The following is a 17,798-nucleotide window of genomic DNA, read 5'->3' as shown; positions in this document are numbered from 1 at the left end:
AAGAGAAAGTAATCCCAGATGTGCAGTGGGCTAAGAAGAAGTAGTAAAATAAAGTTTATTAATAAAGAATGGAGCAGCCACTAGGGGCGCTAACTTCCACTTTTCTTCTTATCTTTGGCACGTCAGACCACCGGAAGTGACCTGTCAAAAAAACGGAAAAGACTACAAGACTTCCGATCTAGGTAGACAAAAAATAACAACATAGGAACATCTTTTGTCTACATGAACACCTCAAGGTGCTGCATTTAAAGACAGGAAACTCTGTGTATGCCAGGTAAGCTGAACAACGAAAAGAGGTTAGCTGTTAGCTTCTTAACAGTACTTTGCTTGCTAAGCTGGGTTGGCCAGTTTTAACGTTAGCTTTAACGCTACTCCGGCTAGCTGTTAACTGAATTCTGCTGTCTATCTGAAGCTAAATGGCAGAGTAAAGCGTAAGTTAACTACGTGATTAAAGTCATTTTGTGTATGGCTGTCAGGATTATTTGTACGTAGATCAAACTAATAATGCAGCAACGTGAAAACAGAATAGCTCAGCTAAATGTCTTTAATGACATTTCTCCCTATCTCAATTATTCCACCCTCTCCTCCTGTCGTAATGCTGTAGTGTTATTGTATTGCGTTGCGTATTTAGTGTGATATACTTCGCTGATATATTTTTTTATGAAAGAACATCGGTCCTTTTAAATACCAGCAACGTTACTAAACGAAGAAACATTAGCTAAAGTTAGCCACTTTTTGACAGCTGCTAACCAATGGATTGATTTTATTGAAGGAGTTCTTGTTAACATGTTAGTTCGTTAAAGATAATACAATTTGTGAAGTAGGAGTAAATGTACCAAAGAAAGGGGAACGCAGCAGCGATGTCCCATTCTGGGTTTTTATATAATTATAGCTACATAAAAGCAGGCCAGTAAATTCATCATCTCATCACTCCAAGTGACTCCATGTGAAGTATCAAGCTAATATCCATGTGTTTTCTCGTGTGGAGACACAACAGCTAGATAACACCCTCCCTTTCTCAGTTCAAATCAGCTGTGACATGTTGTGATGCAGCACCCAGGATCCCTCCCTAAAGTCACAGTCTTGTATTGCTTTCCCCTCTCTCTCTTTAAAGAGGAAGGAATGGGAAAGCGGAGAAAAAGTAGCACTTGAGACTTTGTATTGGAGGTGAAAACATCTTAACTTGCTATTATGGCTTTGAACAGGCGACATTCTTATACCCCCCGGGTGAGTAACATGGACCCTCAATATTGAATAATATCTAATTTAGTACATCATTGGTAATTTAGTTTGATGCACAGCAGCAGTATAAGTTATTACATTATAATGTCTAAACCTACTAGGTAATGTTTGTGTCACTCACCGTATATCGGATGCAGGATTCACTTCACAGAACGAGTAAGAGTATATTTTTGGTAACTCTAGATATCCTGTAGAGAAGATGAAGTCTCTGTCCTTACGTTTAACCCATAGGCGAGCTTTTGTTCCAATTATTCTGAAATGGCATTAAATCTAGATGACTCTGCAACTATCTCTGTGCTTCTGTCATGAGGCTTTAAAAAAGGTTCCTACCCAGATTTCTGCCCTGTGGTTTAAAACTGAGGCAGCGTGAATTCACATGTCCCTACAGCTCCGTAAAAGAATTAGACTCTACTCTGAATGAGCATCTTTGTGTGAGCAAGGCAGGGATGTGACTTGTTTATCAGGAAGTCTCTTGTGGTCCATGACACATGACTGGTTGCATGAGTGTGTTTCTTTGCTCATGGCCTTAAGACTCTCTCTGTCATTGACTGTTTTTGATTCCTAAGATTGCTCTTAATAGCTGGAGTAGGGATAGTTAGGGGGCATTATTGTTACACATAAAATACTGTTTGTTTGAGTCTTTTGCAGGTCTAATGTACAGTATTAAAAATGATTTACATATTCCTACTAAACTATGTCTATTTGACCAAGATAAAGATATAAAAAGATACCATTCCTGAGGAATTCAGAAATTTAAACAATAGTTCTCTGGTATGTAATGACCTAACCTTCCTTCTTCAATGTCTCACACCTTACAACTCATTCCCATTGGTAACCAACCTTCCTATACTTTCTCTCTCCCACATTTCCTCATCTTTCCCCATTCTTCTGCCCATCCGTATTTCCCAAATCCTCCAGCTGACCAGCCCACTGATCAGCAAAATGAGCAGCGCAGGAACAGTGGAGTCTACCAAACCTCCAAAGGTAGGTCACTGTTCAATACATACACAAGAAAGGAAGTAATGGCAGGAAATAAACAAATTACTATCAACTAGTGTACTCACAGTGTGTCATCTTGTCTCTGCTCCTCCTCTCCTAGATTGGCTCTATAGTGGAGGTGACTGGGAAGGGTCAGCGTGGTACTGTTGCCTATATCGGTGCCACCCTCTTTGCCTCTGGAAAATGGGTGGGCGTCATACTGGATGATGCAAAAGGCAAGAACGATGGCACCGTGCAGGGGAAACGCTACTTCACCTGTGAGGAAAATCACGGGATATTTGTCAGACAGTCTCAGGTTAGTGGCATAAATGTGATGTGTGACGTAAGGATTAATGCTTGTGTACTTTTATTAGTATGAAAAGTGTCAACAGTTTTATAGGATGTTTGAGGATCCTTTCTTCTTTTTCAGAATTCGTGATTACAAATAAACATTTGTTTGTTCCTGCTCCCATCCCTGTGTTATCCTGATCACACACACACACACACACACACACACACACACACACACACACACACACACACACACACACACACACACACACACACACCCCTATGTTTCTCTGTCACTCTGTACAGCTCCAGGTGGTGGATGACGGCTCCAGCGCCACCTCACCAGATACTCCTGAATCAGGCACGTCAAAGATACCCAGACAGAAAGGTGCGTGTGAACCACAGCTGGGTTTGAAATTCATACTTTTGAAACTCAAAGTGAATAATAAGAACTATTAAATATAATAAATATTTCTCAATTTGTTTCCTCCAGACATTCCTGAGACTCCCAGAACAACCAAGCAGGTAGGCAACCATTACTTGCACCTCACTGCTTTTTTCGTCCTTTTGTCAGTTTAGAAATGTTGTGGTGTTTTCATGACTTGGCTTTGAAGATTGATGGATTCCTGTGGATCTCTTTCCAGAGCAGTTATGAAGGCTTAACCGGCTGTGTTGAATAAGATAAATCACACCAGTTAAGCTTCTAAAATCCATTTCAAAGAGTGGTGATATGACTATCAACCCGCTCTCTGACTTGTTTTCTGTAAAATGTAAATGAGTTTCAGGTTTCAGCCTCTCAGCCCTTGGGTTGACTTCTTATTTTTGTTTTTCTGAATACAGACACCTGCGAACGTTAAGAAGGTAGAAATATTTAAATTCAACACATTTGCTTTTGCCTTGGTTGTTTTTATTCACACTAACATGGCAACTCATCTTTTGTATTTATTTGACCCGTTTACGTGTCGACACTTGCACGGGATATTAAGACATCTTTTGTTGTTGATAGATTTTCACTGTACTTCCTCTTGGTTTTCTGTCGCCACACTTTTGTTTGTATTCCAGATGTTTGTTTGCTCATTTGATTTTTCATTCTGGTGAAGGCATCCACACATTTAGAGGGGAAATTACAACTAATGACATAATGATGGTGTCTGTGTCTTTGCTTTTGGCCAGTGATATGTTGCCATTGTCTTAACTCAGTTGCATGAGTTCACATTTTATTCTGCTTTTATGGCTCGAGTTATCAAGAATAATAATTCTTTAAAAATGGTGTTAAATGGTGAATGCAGCTGTCAAAGCTATGATCAGTGGATGTGAACTAACAGTGGGTATGCTTCTTATGTGCTGCTAATCTCTTATCTTGCTTCACCACTGGATGTGTGTGCGGATATCCGTGTGTGTGTGCGTGCGTGCGTGTGTCCATCCCTCTCTTTCCAACTCGCCTCCTCCTCTCCTCCAGTCCTCTACCCGCCGCTCTGTCAAGGTGAGCTCGTCTACAGCAGACAGTGGAGGAAAGCAGAATGATTTGAAACGGCAGCTGATTCTGAAAAACGTTGGTTATTTGTTCCGGCTTCTTGTGGGTGCTTTTGCTTTGCAAGTTAGATCAAGGGCACCGCTTCAAATGTTTGAAATCTTTCCAAAAGCCATGCATTTTTGTGTCGTATGATAAGAAGTACATACTTGTTCTTGAACTGTAGTAGAGAAGACAAACAGGATCCCATCAGTTTGATAAATGTAATATTGAGATTTATAATTATGGACCCTTCAGAAAGCAATCCCTCACATATTTGCCTCTAAGGAAGGCCATTTTGAATAGTTTTAATAGTCCTTTGGTTATTGGGAAAGTCAACTAATAGATATATTTATGTATTATATAGTAGACTCCTCATGGCTGCACAATTGGACTAATTGGTAATGTCTTTTGATGTCAAATACAATGTCATTTTTTACATTTTCAAACTTATTTTCTGAAGCTGGTAGTACTCTGCACTTGTACAAATTCCATAACACAGTATAAAAAACCGGATTGTTGTAAATAATGTGTATGAAAAAGAAGTACCACAAGATTTCATTCTGTATAGTGCAGCTGAGTTTTAAAAACCACTCTATGCACTGTGTCAGTGGAGCACTCCAAGTCGTCTCACACCTGCCACCTCCCTCCCCTCCCTCTTGATGCGTCCCTCCCTCTTGATGCGTCCCTCCGGCCGCTCCAGCCTCATGGTACGCTCTGTCATATCAGGGTAACAGCTGTCACTTCACTGGGAATGGTGATTTGTTTCGTCACTGAAAACTGGTGATTTGTGGTCCTTCGGTGCACAGGTGCAGATAAATGAAGTCAAAGTGGTGTCTGTGTGAACTTGAACAACATCTCTAGTGAGGGACACTGGGAGGTGAACTGTTTAGTCTGGGAAGATGCATGAAGTCGGGACGATTATATTTAAGCACATAAGCTAGAAGATGAATCTGCAGCATGTAAAACGGGATGTTCACTATACTACTGGGTTTATCAAAGCTGTGTGGGGGAGAAGCTTTTGTTTTGTTTATTGACATTAAAATAACACCACAGCATCTTCCCCGTCTTCCTCTGTTTCATCCCTCATCTTATACCTCTGCCTTGGTCAACAGGCATCTCGTGAGAGCCTGGCGTCCTCTCTGTCTGGTGATGTCAGTGAAGCAGGCCTGTCCCCCCACCAGGGTGCACTGGGGGCTCCTGTTACACCTCAGCCCGGCGGGTCGCCTGCAGCAATGGCAGCCCCGGTCCCGGCTACTCCAACAAGCAAGGTGGGTCACTGACAACAAGAAGAGACAATTTTAGTGTCCGCATCACTTAAAAAACATGTGCCCAGAAGGCCCTATAATCACGTGGTATTAAATCACACATTTCATACTTTCATGTGGAATTATTTACAATATCAACAGCACAAAAGATCAACATGTGATCTTCTAGCCAGTATGTCACATCTCCATCTTTTTGTTTCTATTTTTCCATCATATTCTGCATTTCTTCCCCCACTTCATCCATGTTGTCACTGTTTGACCAGGTGGAACCTGTCCCTTCCAAGCAGGTAGAGTTTTCTAATGGCTACATGCATGCTGCTGATGATACCTGGCATGAGATTACTACTCATCAGAGGGCAAAATGACCCCTCGGCACACCTTCTCAATACTTAACTTCGGTTTTGTAATGTTCTCACGGTGAATTATGTGGTGATGATGATGCATGGGCCTAACTATCTGAGATACTAAATGAAATGCATTGTGTTTGGAGGGAATGTATTAATCTGCTCTTTAATGCTATTGTTAGGTTCCTGTTTAGGTGGTGAGGACAGAGGTTAAAGTCCATTGATGGAGAAAATAATTTGCATTAATTTGGGGGTCATTTCTCATCACCTGGACTTTTTGGTGGTGGGACTTGATCAATGATTTTATGCTTCTTTGCTGCCTTCAAATAAATTTTTTGAGCACACATGAAAGCCAGTTAGTCCTCCATCTGAAATCCTCTGAACGCAGCACATTCAAACCGTCCTCTCCGCTTCTCCCCTCCGCCCAACCATCCTTCTCAGGAGGAGGAATCACTGCGAGCTCAGGTCAAGGACCTGGAGGAGAAGCTGGAAACACTGAAGATGAAGCGGACGGAGGACAAAGCCAAGCTGAAAGAGCTCGAGAAACACAAGATCCAGCTGGAGCAGCTTCAGGAGTGGAGGAACAAAATGCAGGAGCAGCAGGCTGAGCTGCAGAAACAACTCAAAGAGGCCAAGAAGGTGCAGATAATCATTTTTCGTAGGGCTGAAATATAGCATTATCTCTATTTACTATATATTGTGACAAAGATTAATTTAATACTAATTTGAAGGATATGAAGTGATTGATAAGAAGCCTGTAAGAATGAAGGAAGCAGCTCCACTGTCTTCATATATAGAGTTTTATTTTGTACCTCCTCCCAGGATGCCCGTGAGGCCCAGGAGTCAAAGGACCACTACATGGAGGAGATGGCAGACACGGCGGACGCCATAGAGATGGCCACACTGGACAAAGAGATGGCTGAAGAGCGGGCAGAGTCACTGCAAGTGGAGGTGGACACGCTCAAAGAGAAAGTGGAGGAGCTCGCCATGGACCTGGAGATCCTTAGACATGAGATTTCAGAGAAAGGTTTGGACTCACTAATCCACAACGGCTCCTTTATCTTGGTCTCTCCCTCCCTCTTCTTTTTTTATGCATTGCTTTCCCTCACTCTGTTGCCTTTTTTTCTTCTCCTCCTGCAGGCTCAGATGGAGCTGCTTCAAGTTACCATGTCAGACAGCTGGAGGAGCAGAATGGCAGACTAAAGGAGGCGTTGGTTCGGTCAGTCAAATGTCTAAAAAGCTGTTTTTGATTACAGTATTAAAAAAGGTCCATGTAGACCAGGCCTGGAATTGGTATTTGGCAGTTTTGGCCATCAACGTTTTTTGTTTTTGTTTTAATTTTCCTTTTCCTCCTCAGGATGCGTGACCTGTCTACTTCAGAGAAGCAGGAGCATGTGAAGCTGCAGAAGCAGATGGAGAAGAAGAACACTGAGCTGGAGACTCTGAGGACCCAGAAGGAGAAACTGCAGGAGGAGGTCAAGCAGGCGGAGGCCATCATCGATGAACTCAAGGAGCAGGTAAAGTCAGCGAGACGCAAGAAAGAGGAGGAATAGGATTACAGAAAGGAGATGATTTATGAGTCTCTGATGCTGCTTTCTGTGGGTTCCACTACAGTGCACATAAAATAAACAAAGTCTAATACAGTTATTGACAGAATGATTTAGGCTCAGGTACATTTTAAAGTAACTAGGAATGTTCTTGCTCGTTTGCCACCTCAGAATTTCACTGTACAAATATGCTTGTGTGTTACTGTACCAGGTGGATGCTGCTCTGGGCTCAGAGGAGATGGTGGAGACCCTGACAGAGAGGAACCTCGACCTGGAGGAGAAAGTCAGAGAGATGAGAGAAACCGTCACTGATTTGGTCAGTACGACGGCATTCATGATTCCTATTAAAACCACTAACGTTTCTATTTCCAAACAAATACAAACCATGTATACACTAAGCAAGAATTCACAATTAACATTCTCATTGTAAGGTACGTTCGTGCCAACGTAATGGTATAAGTAACCAGAAAATGAGTTTAAAGGTCAAAAAAGGAAAGATAAAAATAGGATTTTGTCACTGACAACCTTTTCCTGAAACAATAGGAGGCCATCAACGAGATGAACGATGAGCTGCAGGAGAACGGCCGGGAGACGGAAATGGAGCTGAGGGAGCAGGTGGATCTGAGTGGAGCAAAGGTCAGAGAGGCTGAGAGAAAGGTGGAGGCTGCCCAGGAGACCGTAGCGGATTACCAGCAGACCATCAACAAATACAGAGATCTCACCGCCAGCCTACAGGTGGGTGGAGAAGAGGGAATAATCATAGGCTGTACACACTGGATGAGGAGGCCGACACCTGGATGCCCTGACACTGTATGTGCCTTTTCTCTGTGCATCAGGATGCCAACAGGGAGCTGATCAGCCAGCAGAATGCGAATGTTGAAGTTCAGCAACCGCCTGCTGAACTATTTGACTTCAAGATTAAGTTTGCAGAGACCAAGGCTTATGCCAAGGTAGGAGACCTTCATGTGTTCTTGTGCCAGGAATGATGAGTTTACCAGTTTTACACACTGAACAGCATTTGCTTCTAATCTGTGTTTCTAGGCCATTGAGATGGAGCTGAGGAAAATGGAAGTGGCCCAGTCAAATAGACAGGTATCCCTCCTCACCTCCTTCATGCCGGACTCCTTCCTCCGTCATGGTGGAGATCACGACTGCATTCTGGTCCTTCTGCTCATCCCCAGGCTCATCTGCAAAGTATGGAGCTGTGTGTGTGTGTGTGTGTGTGTGTGTGTGTGTGTGTGTGTGTGTGTGTGTGTGTGTGTGTGTGTGTGTGTGTGTGTGTGTGTGTGTGTGTGTGTGTGTGTGTGTGTGTGTGTGTGTGTGTGTGTGTGTGTGTGTGTGTGTGTGTGTGTGTGTGTGTGTGTGTGTGTGTGTGTGTGTGTGTGTGTAGCAGTAGAATCCTGATCACTGTTATTACTGCCATTTTTCTGTGCCTAGGTTGTTCCTATAATTAAGGCTTCTGTGTGTGTCCTTTGGTAGGCTGAGCTGATCAGTAAACAGGCCCAGGAGAAGTTTGACTTGAATGGGAACTTGGCTCAGGGAACGGGGCTACGAGGACCTCCAGGAGAACAGCGCAGTTTCGCCTCAGGACTGGTCTACTCCCTCAACCTGCTGCAGGCCATTCTGCACAAATACGAACAGTAAGCGCCGCAGCTACATCACAAATGAGTCAGATATAAAATGTGCTATTATCAGAGAATTTGGAAGAATTGTGTCCGGGCTGCAATAAAAGTAGAATTATCATTTTTTGCAATACAATCTCTCCAGAATATGAATCATCTGTGGCTGTGATTTTGGAAACCTGATTCAGTTACAAAATTGGTCTCGTCTGTTCTTTTCCTTCGAGGGCTCTGAATACCTGCAGCGTGGAGGTCTTTAAGCGCATGGGTACACTCTACTCTGAAATGAACTTCCACGAGCGCTCTCTGGATTATTTCATCGACCTGCTGCATAAAGATCAGCTCGATGAGACCGTTCAGGTGGAGCCTCTGACTAAGGCCATCAAGTACTATCAGGTAACAAAAGAATGCATTTTATATAAACGGTATATTTAAGATCTTACCGGGGTTGGGTCAATCTTCTAAACAAACGTACAAAAAAATTCCAATCCAATTTCTTAACGTTACGATTTGTGCAAATCCTTCGATGTTCATCTTAAAACTATTATGTGATGGTTTTAAATGAGTCTTTTGTGTTACAACTGCTATCAAATAAAAATGTATGCTAACCCGCTATGTTCTTGTATATGTGTGCAACCAATCTACTCAATGAAATGGACATTAAAACATAGACAACCATTCATTTTAATAAATTATAATCTTTTCTCATACAAAGTTTCTTACTTTTATTTTGTCTTCCAGCAACTGTACAGCGTCCATCTGGCAGATCACACTGAAGACTGCACAGTGCAGCTGGCTGACCACATTAAGGTACTTGAAGCTTCTTTGTTATAAACAGTTTTACAGAGTACAGAGAACTTCTTTCTCTCTGAGAATGTTATCCCTATGATGAGCAAAGTAAAACGAAAATGAGAGTATACCAATAGGGTTTCCTAACGTCACCAATCCCAATCTCTCACCTCCAGTTTACCCAAAGTGTCCTGGACTGCATGGGAGTGGAGGTCGCTCGTCTGCGGGCCTTCATGGGAGCAGGTCAGGAGAGCTCTGGCCTCGCTGTCCTTCTAAAGGACCTGGACACTTCCTGCTCTGATATCAAACAGTTCTGTAAGAAGATCCGCCGTCGCATGCCTGGAACAGATGTAGCTGGAGTACCTGCTGCTCTCAACTTTGGACCACAGGTATGGGATACAGAAAACACACATACAGTATAGACAAGTAAGTTAACACACTCGGTAAATGGCTGTGTGAGAGTCGAGCACTGTACCAGTAAAGGGATAGTTTGGAGTGGGGTTGTATGAAGTACTACAGTAGATGTTTAGTCGGCACGCCCCCGTTTTGGAAAATGTGACATGATTTATTAAAACACTGTCTAATTACCATTGACCCACTATTTGACTGTCATGTCTCCCATGTGAGGTGTCGGAGTCGCTGACGGAGTGCAGGCGCCAGCAGACCCGTGTGGTGGCTGTGCTGCAGGAAGTGGCTGCAGCTGGAGGTCAGATGATTGCTCCGCTGGCCGAACAGGAGGGGCTCAACCCTCTCAAACTGGAGGATATTGCCTGCAAGGCTGTGGAGCAGGTAAACTATCAGTGGTTGGGGATTCTTGCTGAACTTATTGTTGTTTTGGGACAAGTAGACATAGGTGGTTTGTTTTAGGTTAAAGCTGTTATTGTACTATCTGAATCTTCACTCTTTTCTACAAGGTGTATGGTTCTCGCGGCCTAAATGGACCAGAATGCCTGCGTCAGTCCTGCAGCTCCATCATCACTACCATGAACAAGATGGCCACAGCCATGCAGGAAGGAGAGTACGATGCTGACAAACCACAGGCCAAGGTATGCCAGGGTGTTTTCTGATTGATTAATAACACGTTTCTGCCGTTGATCACGTCTTCCCTGTTCCAATTCTTACTATTTCATCCTTCACATCCTCAGAGTCTTCCAGTGGAGATGAGAGCATCCACCGTCAGGGGCGAGATGTCTGACGCTGAGGGTCTCGGAGTTAAACTAGAAGACAGAGAGACCGTCAACAAGGAGGTCAAGAAGTCCCTGAAGATCAAGGTGACACACTCGAGCAAAAAATCACTCAACCTTTCAGTTCTACATAAGTCTGTTTGAAATAGAAAGAATCCGTAACAGAGCAGGCTTAACTGAGGTACCTCACCTCTTCCCAGGGTGAGGAGCTGAGTGAGGCCAACGTCCGTCTGAGCCTGCTGGAGAAGAAGCTGGACACCTCCACCAAAGACGCGGATGAACGGGTGGAGAAGATTCAGACCAAACTGGACGAGAACCTCGCCCTGCTAAAGAAGAAGGAAAAGTAAGGGCGACAAAGAAGCAAACGGAAGAAATGATCGCATTTCAACACACTCTCCCGCTCGCTCACCTTCTTTTCTCCTCACCTGCAGGGAGTTTGAGGAGACAATGGATGCCCTGCAAGCTGATATCGACCAGCTGGAGGCGGAGAAGGCAGAGCTGAAACTACGCATTAATAACCAATCGAAGATGACCATCGAAGGCCTGAGAGCCCCGTCTGCCTCTGGAATTGCCTCCATTGTTCAGGGATCTGCAGGAGGTGAACTACTATGTGGTTATGAGATTGAGATGTTATGAGATTGAGATGTTGCCATTTTATGTTTGATAAAAAGTGCGATGGCTTTTAATTCAACCCTCTGAATAGAAATTTTAACAGCACTACTACAACTACAGCTGATAATGAGATATGTTTTGCCTGTAATTGGTGTAATTGTACCAGTGTACAAACACTAAATACAGTATTCCTACCAGACACCCCACTGTCAAAGGAGAAGCACAGCCTCTCATGATGATTGCATGTCTCTCACCATTCTCTTTCGCTCTCCAGCAGGTCTGCCTCCATCCCTGGCTGGACCGGTGCAGGTGGTGGACTCCCCTCTCCTCAGGCAGCAGGTGGAAGCCCAGAGACTGGGCATTAAACACCTCAAGAATGAAAACAACAGACTCAAGGTACACTGGTGTTGGAGTTAGTATTATGCCAGGCTGTCTATAAAGTTTGGTGTTGTTGACTTAAGAGTATATCTTACAGGCGGAGAAGATGAGAGCCCAGCTGGCCTCCCTGCCCCCACTCTGCCCTCCCAAACTACCAAAAGCTTCTAAAGAAAGTTCCATGCCACCAGATGGCCTAAACACAGGCATCTATCGCAGGACCGACCAACTGCTGGCTACCCTGCTCAAGCTGAGTTCAGAGGTTAAAGTGGTGGACATCACAGGAAAGACAGCAGGTGTGTGTTTGTGTCTCAGTTAATAGGCTTTCTTCTGTGCGTGTGCGCTTGTTGCCGTTTTTAGCAGAGTGTCCCAGTTCATTTTCTGTCTTTCCTCTGCTGCGTTTCTTGCAGTTAGTGCCGGCGCACAGCTGATGGAGCAGACAGCTCGACTGCAGTATCTCAGTGATGCTCTGGACAAACTCAAGGTGACAACTTCAGATTCATATTCTATTATCCTCATGTCAATAAGCTGATTCTAGGAGCAATACAAAACCAAACATTTGATTTTCTTGGTTTCAGGGAGAAGTAGCTGAACATGTAGTCTCAAATCAGTCTGGGGCTAAGGCTTCCTCTGACTTTGCCACCTTCCCCGTCTCCGGTTTTGTTAAGGTAAAACCATACAGTACATACAATCACCATCAGTCCCAATAGTTCAAGAAATGGGACATTACATTATGTGTTGTTTCCTAGGCCAAGGAAGAGAAGCAGGGAGGAACTGTGTTTGTCGGACGCGTTGCCATTCCATGCACCCGTGGACAGGAACAAGTTCACCGCCTCGTCCTATCACAGCAGCAGCTGCAGAAAGTGCACCGTCTCCTCATGGTCTAAGTGAACTGCCAGGATTGACACATTAAGAAATGCTTTTGCTCTCATTCCAACCTTCCTGCATTCTCCTATATTTATCTTTTTGCTTTTGACCAGTCTCAGGAAATTGTATCAAATAGTTGCAAAGTAACGACTAAAGCACTAATACAATTGAGGCGCAGCAGTGACTTTATATTGGTGTTTTGAGTGACGTTCAAAGGGGTTTGACTCCTGAATGTCACCTTATGAAGGTGTCATGTTTTCACTGAAACTGTATAACTTAGTGAATGGAAGAAAGCTAGCTACGTCACTTTACTGTACTCACGCCCATTGATGTTTTTCCGTTTGTGTCTTTATTCGTAATAATTCAGACAATAAAAGCAATTCACTTCAGAGCAATAAACATCGTTGGTGTTAATGTCGGCTTATGAAATATACCTGTATGTCATTTGTAGTCTAATAAGATCTACTGCCAGTTCACAAGTATACATTGGGAGTTGATGTTTTTTGTACATTCATAGCTCTAGTCATGCCAAGGTAGTAACTCCCATTTTATGAAGTAGATTAATAGAATAAATATTAGTAACAGTTAACTAAAGTTGTTATACCAAAGGCTTGAATATAAATGATCAAATGTAGCAAGATTAAATCGGCTCGGGCAAACTAAGCTAAAGCAGTTCCTCTGCCACTTTTCTGATTGCACATATTGCCACAACAATGTTTAAAGTCAATTAAATCTTTGTACCATGCTTGCTCTGTGTGGGACAGAAGCATCAGAAGGCTCAAGTCAAAAACAGTCCTTTGAAATCATAGCATCCACTTTAATAGAACACAGCACCTGACACACATTTTAAGTGCAGAGAAATATATTTAAAATCAACCTTTCGATGCCAGAACTAAAAGAGAATTCAACTAGAATACTACTAATTTACAATAGAACAAAAATTACCAATATGTCACTGAAATGAATAAAATGTGAGTGTGAACTAAGTCATTTGAGGATTAATACTTCGTCCTAGTTACAAGCCTGTTGAGAAACAATGTACGGCAGGTGAAACTGCTGTAAATAACAATTAATGGATCTCGACCACATCTGAATCTTGTTAAAACTCCCTGCCTCAGTAGTAGCGGCCATGACGGTCGTATTGACCGTGTCTCGGGTGGGTGTACGGAGCATAGTGGTGTCTGACATGTCGGCTCCTCATCACGTTCTGTTGATGGTGATGGTTTGGCGGCCTGTAGTCGAACCCTGCAGAACACACATCACACGTTAATAGGCCCAAGAGCAGACATGGAAGCTCAAAGACACTTCCAATAACTGGATCACAAGACCCACAGATGCATTGGTCCTTAAAACACTTGCCATTTCTGAGCGGGGGTGGTGGGTGATATGCAGGTGGCGGCGGGTTGTTCAAGAAACTACAAGGCCAGGTATCACGAGTAAAGTCCTCTCTGTAGCCATAGTTTCTCCTTGATGCGCATCGCTCTGTGAAAGGGAGACGAGGGAGGTGTTAAGAGATGGACACTTTGCTATGATTTTTTTTATTTCTTTTTAAATGACTACTACTGCACAAGAACCCGACATTTAATTGTTGATGCCTTAGATGACGTAGACAATTACAGCGCATTATGAATGAGCTTGAATATTTTAATGTGACATTAGTTTGACTATTATTAGTTTGAGTACTTTAAGTAGTATTTTGACTAATCAAAAGACAGCAAATATTTTGTCGCTGTAGAGGTACGCTCTCCTGAAAAAGTGGCATGACATGCATCAGCAAACAGAAGAGCTGAGGGAAGCGCTTCGTTTTACCACATCTACACTGACATTGAGGTCATTCTTTAAACTGTAGTTTTAACATGTATTCAGGGTCTTTGCAGATTTCAGAAAAGGACAAATTATGTTCCAATATTATATGCTACTTAATCTGTTAAACTAATCTAAATCCCAAAATAAAACAAAGCAAAAAATAAATATCAAATACCATTGGGCAACATCTGTCCACCATTGTAATTTGAACATGGATATAAAATATATTTAAAATTGTTAGTTAACAACTGATTTTATACTTTTTGATTGACAAAGTGTTTTAATTTAGCAGGTGACAAACCCAAACACGTCCTAATGTCCAGTGGATCAATCTTGGAAGATCATGAGTAATTTATTTTACCCATATTTGCTCTTTGTTAATCAAACAAGCAATCAATAGAAATAATCCAAATCCCATTACATCATCATCTGTCTTACTTGCAGCTTTGGAATTTCCACTGGCTGGCAGCTGAGCAGCAACCTCAGTATGCTCTGAAAGAAAGAACATGTCATTAAATAAATTCTTTAAAAGAATAGAAAAAAAACACAGGCTTGCAGTTGTATGCCTCCGCCACACAGTCATGTTTCCATTAAGTCACAGTGACCTTTCACCACATCCTGCCTTACAGGTGTGTGTGTGTGTGTGCGCAGTATTCCTCCTCACCCACAACAGCCAGTGGCATAACAACGCCCCAGGCCTGTGCAGAGTGCTCCAACAGCAGAGAGGTTATCTTGCGGTGGGCAAGGGCATTCCAGTGGACTCCATCCAAAGTACGATGTTGCAGGGAAAAGCGGAACTGGAAGTGGAGGTCCAACACATCCATCCCATAGGCGTCAGCCAGAGTACCGCTGTAGAAGTTGGCTTCAATCACATCATAACGCAGTTGAGAAGCCTTGTGCTCAATCTGAGGTGAGGGAGGGAGAAGAGGACAATGTTATTTACAAGACCACTTTAGTGACTAGTTTGAACTCCACAGACACCAGTTACAATCATACAAGTCTCCTGCTGTCCGTTTGTTGTGAACGTATTAACTACATCTATAATCATCCCAGATTCACTATACAATTACAGGTTTGACTACGGGGATACAGTGTGATCCTGCTGTGGATGGAGACATAAAAATGCAATTTTCTTGAGTTCACTTTGTCCACCCGTCATCCCGCTATTGAGAGGACAGCTGGTTCGGAGGACAGTCAATGTGGATTGAATGGATGTCTGCCTAAGCAGTGGTTACACACCACTGGTGTCTGGTAATGTTAATTCCCAGTAAGGTGTAAGACTATATTTTTTGACAGACTGTGCACCAATCTGACCCAACGAGATAAAATGTCCATGTCTCTTTATGATGCAGGTGTTTGGCGATGATGCACCTCTGGCACCAGGAAACCGCCTCTGATCGTCTTTCCTAAGGGCATGGTGAGATTCCATATGACCAGCGTTTCCTTCGGCACAATCCCTTTCAGCTCAGCAAAAAACATGTGCAGGTTCTCCTTGTAGTTGTCGAGCCAACTGGAGTTGTATCTACGAAACCCGACACAGACACAGAAGGACAAAAGAGAGGGAAAAAGCACTGTGCACAAACTAGTCAAGAGAGATTCAGTGACACCTTAAACCAGGGAACAGGTCAGGCAAACCTTTCACATTCGAGCTGAGCAGTGCTTCGTCCTCTGCTACAGCTGTCTCACACCGTCATGCACCAAATCTGATCACCCTTTCGGAAATGTCAACAGTTGTTGCCAATCCAAAACACACACACACACACCTCTGCCCCACACATTTGCTCAGCTATCTCACCACCCACAAGCTGAAAAAGTTAAATGTGGTCGTATATGACGGGAGGAGTTAGCTGGGAGAACTATTTAGTTTGTGATTTGATAAATGCATGTATACGTCTCCAAGTCCAGGATGAATGAGTGGGATATAAAAATACTCAAAAACAAATTTTGCAGTACATTCCAAAACATACAAACAGATAGCTAGATGTTACTAGTTACTCCTCCACCTACCCACCTGGAAATATCCCAAACACAGGAGTTGAAGATGATTACATCAGGTTTCATGCCATTGCGCAAGTCATCAAAGATGCTTTGCATGTAGGGAGAGTAAACCCGTGTGACGAAGTAGAATCTGACTAAATGGTGGGCGGACTGGAACTGGCGAACCTCCTTGTACCCAGTTCCATTATGCATGAAATTCAACGAACCACCTTCCACCAGGCAGTCCTGTTCAAAACTCATCTCTCCCTGAAAGAGGAAAACACAAGTTTGAGAACAACGGGAAGAAATTACGAGGGATACACAAGCTACCAGCCTGGGGAAAAAGAAAATAATTTGAATAAAGCATGCACTGGGGGCCACTAAAAAACAAGTGTAACGACTTTCCAAGTTGTGACATTGAACTTTCTAAGATCACAGCTTATAATCATGACAACATTAAAGTGGCGATCTCAAAGAAGTTCACTTAAATAATCATCAAAGTCTCTGTTTACTACAGAAGAAGGTAACATAATGGTGATTGAGGCTGTGGTCCACTGATGAAAGTATTACAATATTTATATATTTGCAGAATTACAAACTGGGTCGGTGGTGATATTCCCGGGGAAAAAAATGTTGTATTACAGTTTGTCTCCAACCAAAAATGAAACATAAAACTCTAAAATCAACCAGGACTGAAATCTTAAGGATTGCCATTTCAAACAAAACCGTTGACGTGTCATCTTCTTTTTTAAATAAGTATGAACACTTGCCTTGGTCTTCAGTTGTTTATTGGAGAGAAACTTCTCCTTCTGCAACAGCAGAACAAGGTCCTTATATACAGCCCTCTGAACTACGGGTGAAATACGGAGAGCATTAAACATATACAAACGTAAATGTATTAGTTATACTACATAACTTGGGTCACTACTCACTGGAGTCCCCCAGCACCACCACAAACTTGTTGTGCAGCAGCTGGCTGGCCTGCTGATGGCTCACACGCTTCATCATCTCCTGTTAATTCACAACCCAAAAAGTGTGTCGTTTTCATTAAGACTGTGAAAGTGACAGGTCCATTTACTCACGAGACTTGATGGCATGACGTAGGTAGCGCTAACGTTAGGTCTTACGCGCCGTTTACTAACGTTAAGCTAACGTTACAGAACGTCTTAGCCACCATTAAAGTTCGTAACTTTAATGGTGGATAAGAAACAAACTACTAGTAACGCTAATTATGTTGCTAAGAGTTAAGCTAGCATTAGCATACTAATAAACTAGCCTCAGGCTAGTTATTTGGCATATAATAAATTATTATATTATAAAAATATAAGCCAACACATGTTACTTACCATTGTTTAATATAAGCGCAAATTGTAGATGTAACGTTAGCCT

At 42.8% G+C, this 17,798-nt stretch overlaps 2 protein-coding genes across 11 annotated transcripts; one reads left to right on the top strand and one right to left on the bottom strand.

Annotated features, from left to right (window-relative positions):
* The first annotated feature begins 134 nt into the window (after window positions 1-134).
* On the top strand, window positions 135-13,025 carry LOC142946001 (dynactin subunit 1-like). 10 transcript variants are annotated; one of them, XM_076086962.1, is made up of 32 exons: window positions 135-274; window positions 2,161-2,226; window positions 2,342-2,536; window positions 2,818-2,899; window positions 3,005-3,036; window positions 3,352-3,372; window positions 3,971-4,063; window positions 4,633-4,731; window positions 5,137-5,292; window positions 5,553-5,576; window positions 6,075-6,272; window positions 6,456-6,660; window positions 6,774-6,852; window positions 6,991-7,150; window positions 7,392-7,496; window positions 7,724-7,915; window positions 8,017-8,130; window positions 8,222-8,374; window positions 8,660-8,820; window positions 9,027-9,195; window positions 9,541-9,609; window positions 9,765-9,977; window positions 10,216-10,377; window positions 10,503-10,634; window positions 10,734-10,859; window positions 10,973-11,115; window positions 11,204-11,370; window positions 11,662-11,780; window positions 11,860-12,055; window positions 12,170-12,243; window positions 12,338-12,427; window positions 12,509-13,025. In XM_076086962.1, the coding sequence occupies exons 2-32, from the start codon at window positions 2,185-2,187 to the stop codon at window positions 12,644-12,646; spliced, it is 3,909 nt and encodes a 1,302-aa protein (XP_075943077.1). In that variant the 5' UTR covers window positions 135-274; window positions 2,161-2,184; the 3' UTR covers window positions 12,647-13,025. The 10 variants fall into 10 exon arrangements, with proteins under 10 accessions (XP_075943077.1, XP_075943076.1, XP_075943081.1 ...); XM_076086961.1 differs by having other exon boundaries at window positions 11,659-11,780; XM_076086966.1 differs by lacking the exon at window positions 3,971-4,063.
* Window positions 13,026-13,740: 715 nt separating this feature from the next.
* fam113 (family with sequence similarity 113) lies at window positions 13,741-17,417 on the bottom strand. The gene is made up of 8 exons (XM_076086883.1): window positions 17,342-17,417; window positions 17,180-17,259; window positions 16,444-16,676; window positions 15,804-15,954; window positions 15,097-15,337; window positions 14,871-14,924; window positions 13,986-14,108; window positions 13,741-13,871 (listed from the first exon to the last, which is right to left on the bottom strand). The coding sequence occupies exons 1-8, from the start codon at window positions 17,415-17,417 to the stop codon at window positions 13,741-13,743; spliced, it is 1,089 nt and encodes a 362-aa protein (XP_075942998.1).
* Window positions 17,418-17,798: the final 381 nt, after the last annotated feature.

The sequence above is a fragment of the Anarhichas minor genome, unplaced genomic scaffold (assembly GCF_050575085.1).
Source record: "Anarhichas minor isolate MPS153535 unplaced genomic scaffold, ASM5057508v1 ptg000009l, whole genome shotgun sequence".
NCBI classification, from domain to species: domain Eukaryota; kingdom Metazoa; phylum Chordata; class Actinopteri; order Perciformes; family Anarhichadidae; genus Anarhichas; species Anarhichas minor.
This window is presented reverse-complemented; position numbering and strand designations above follow the sequence as displayed.

Coding starts and splice junctions, on each gene's coding strand:
- LOC142946001 (XM_076086961.1), top strand. CDS start 2,185: ATGAGCAGCGCAGGAACAGTGGAGTCTACCAAACCTCCAAAG. Junction 7,916..8,016: donor ATCTCACCGCCAGCCTACAG/GTGGGTGGAGAA, acceptor TCTGTGCATCAG/GATGCCAACAGGGAGCTGAT. Junction 9,610..9,764: donor AGCTGGCTGACCACATTAAG/GTACTTGAAGCT, acceptor TCTCACCTCCAG/TTTACCCAAAGTGTCCTGGA.
- fam113 (XM_076086883.1), bottom strand. CDS start 17,417: ATGATGAAGCGTGTGAGCCATCAGCAGGCCAGCCAGCTGCTGCACAAC. Junction 17,260..17,341: donor GGTGGTGCTGGGGGACTCCA/GTGAGTAGTGAC, acceptor TTTCACCCGTAG/TTCAGAGGGCTGTATATAAG. Junction 15,955..16,443: donor TGTGTTTGGGATATTTCCAG/GTGGGTAGGTGG, acceptor CGGGTTTCGTAG/ATACAACTCCAGTTGGCTCG.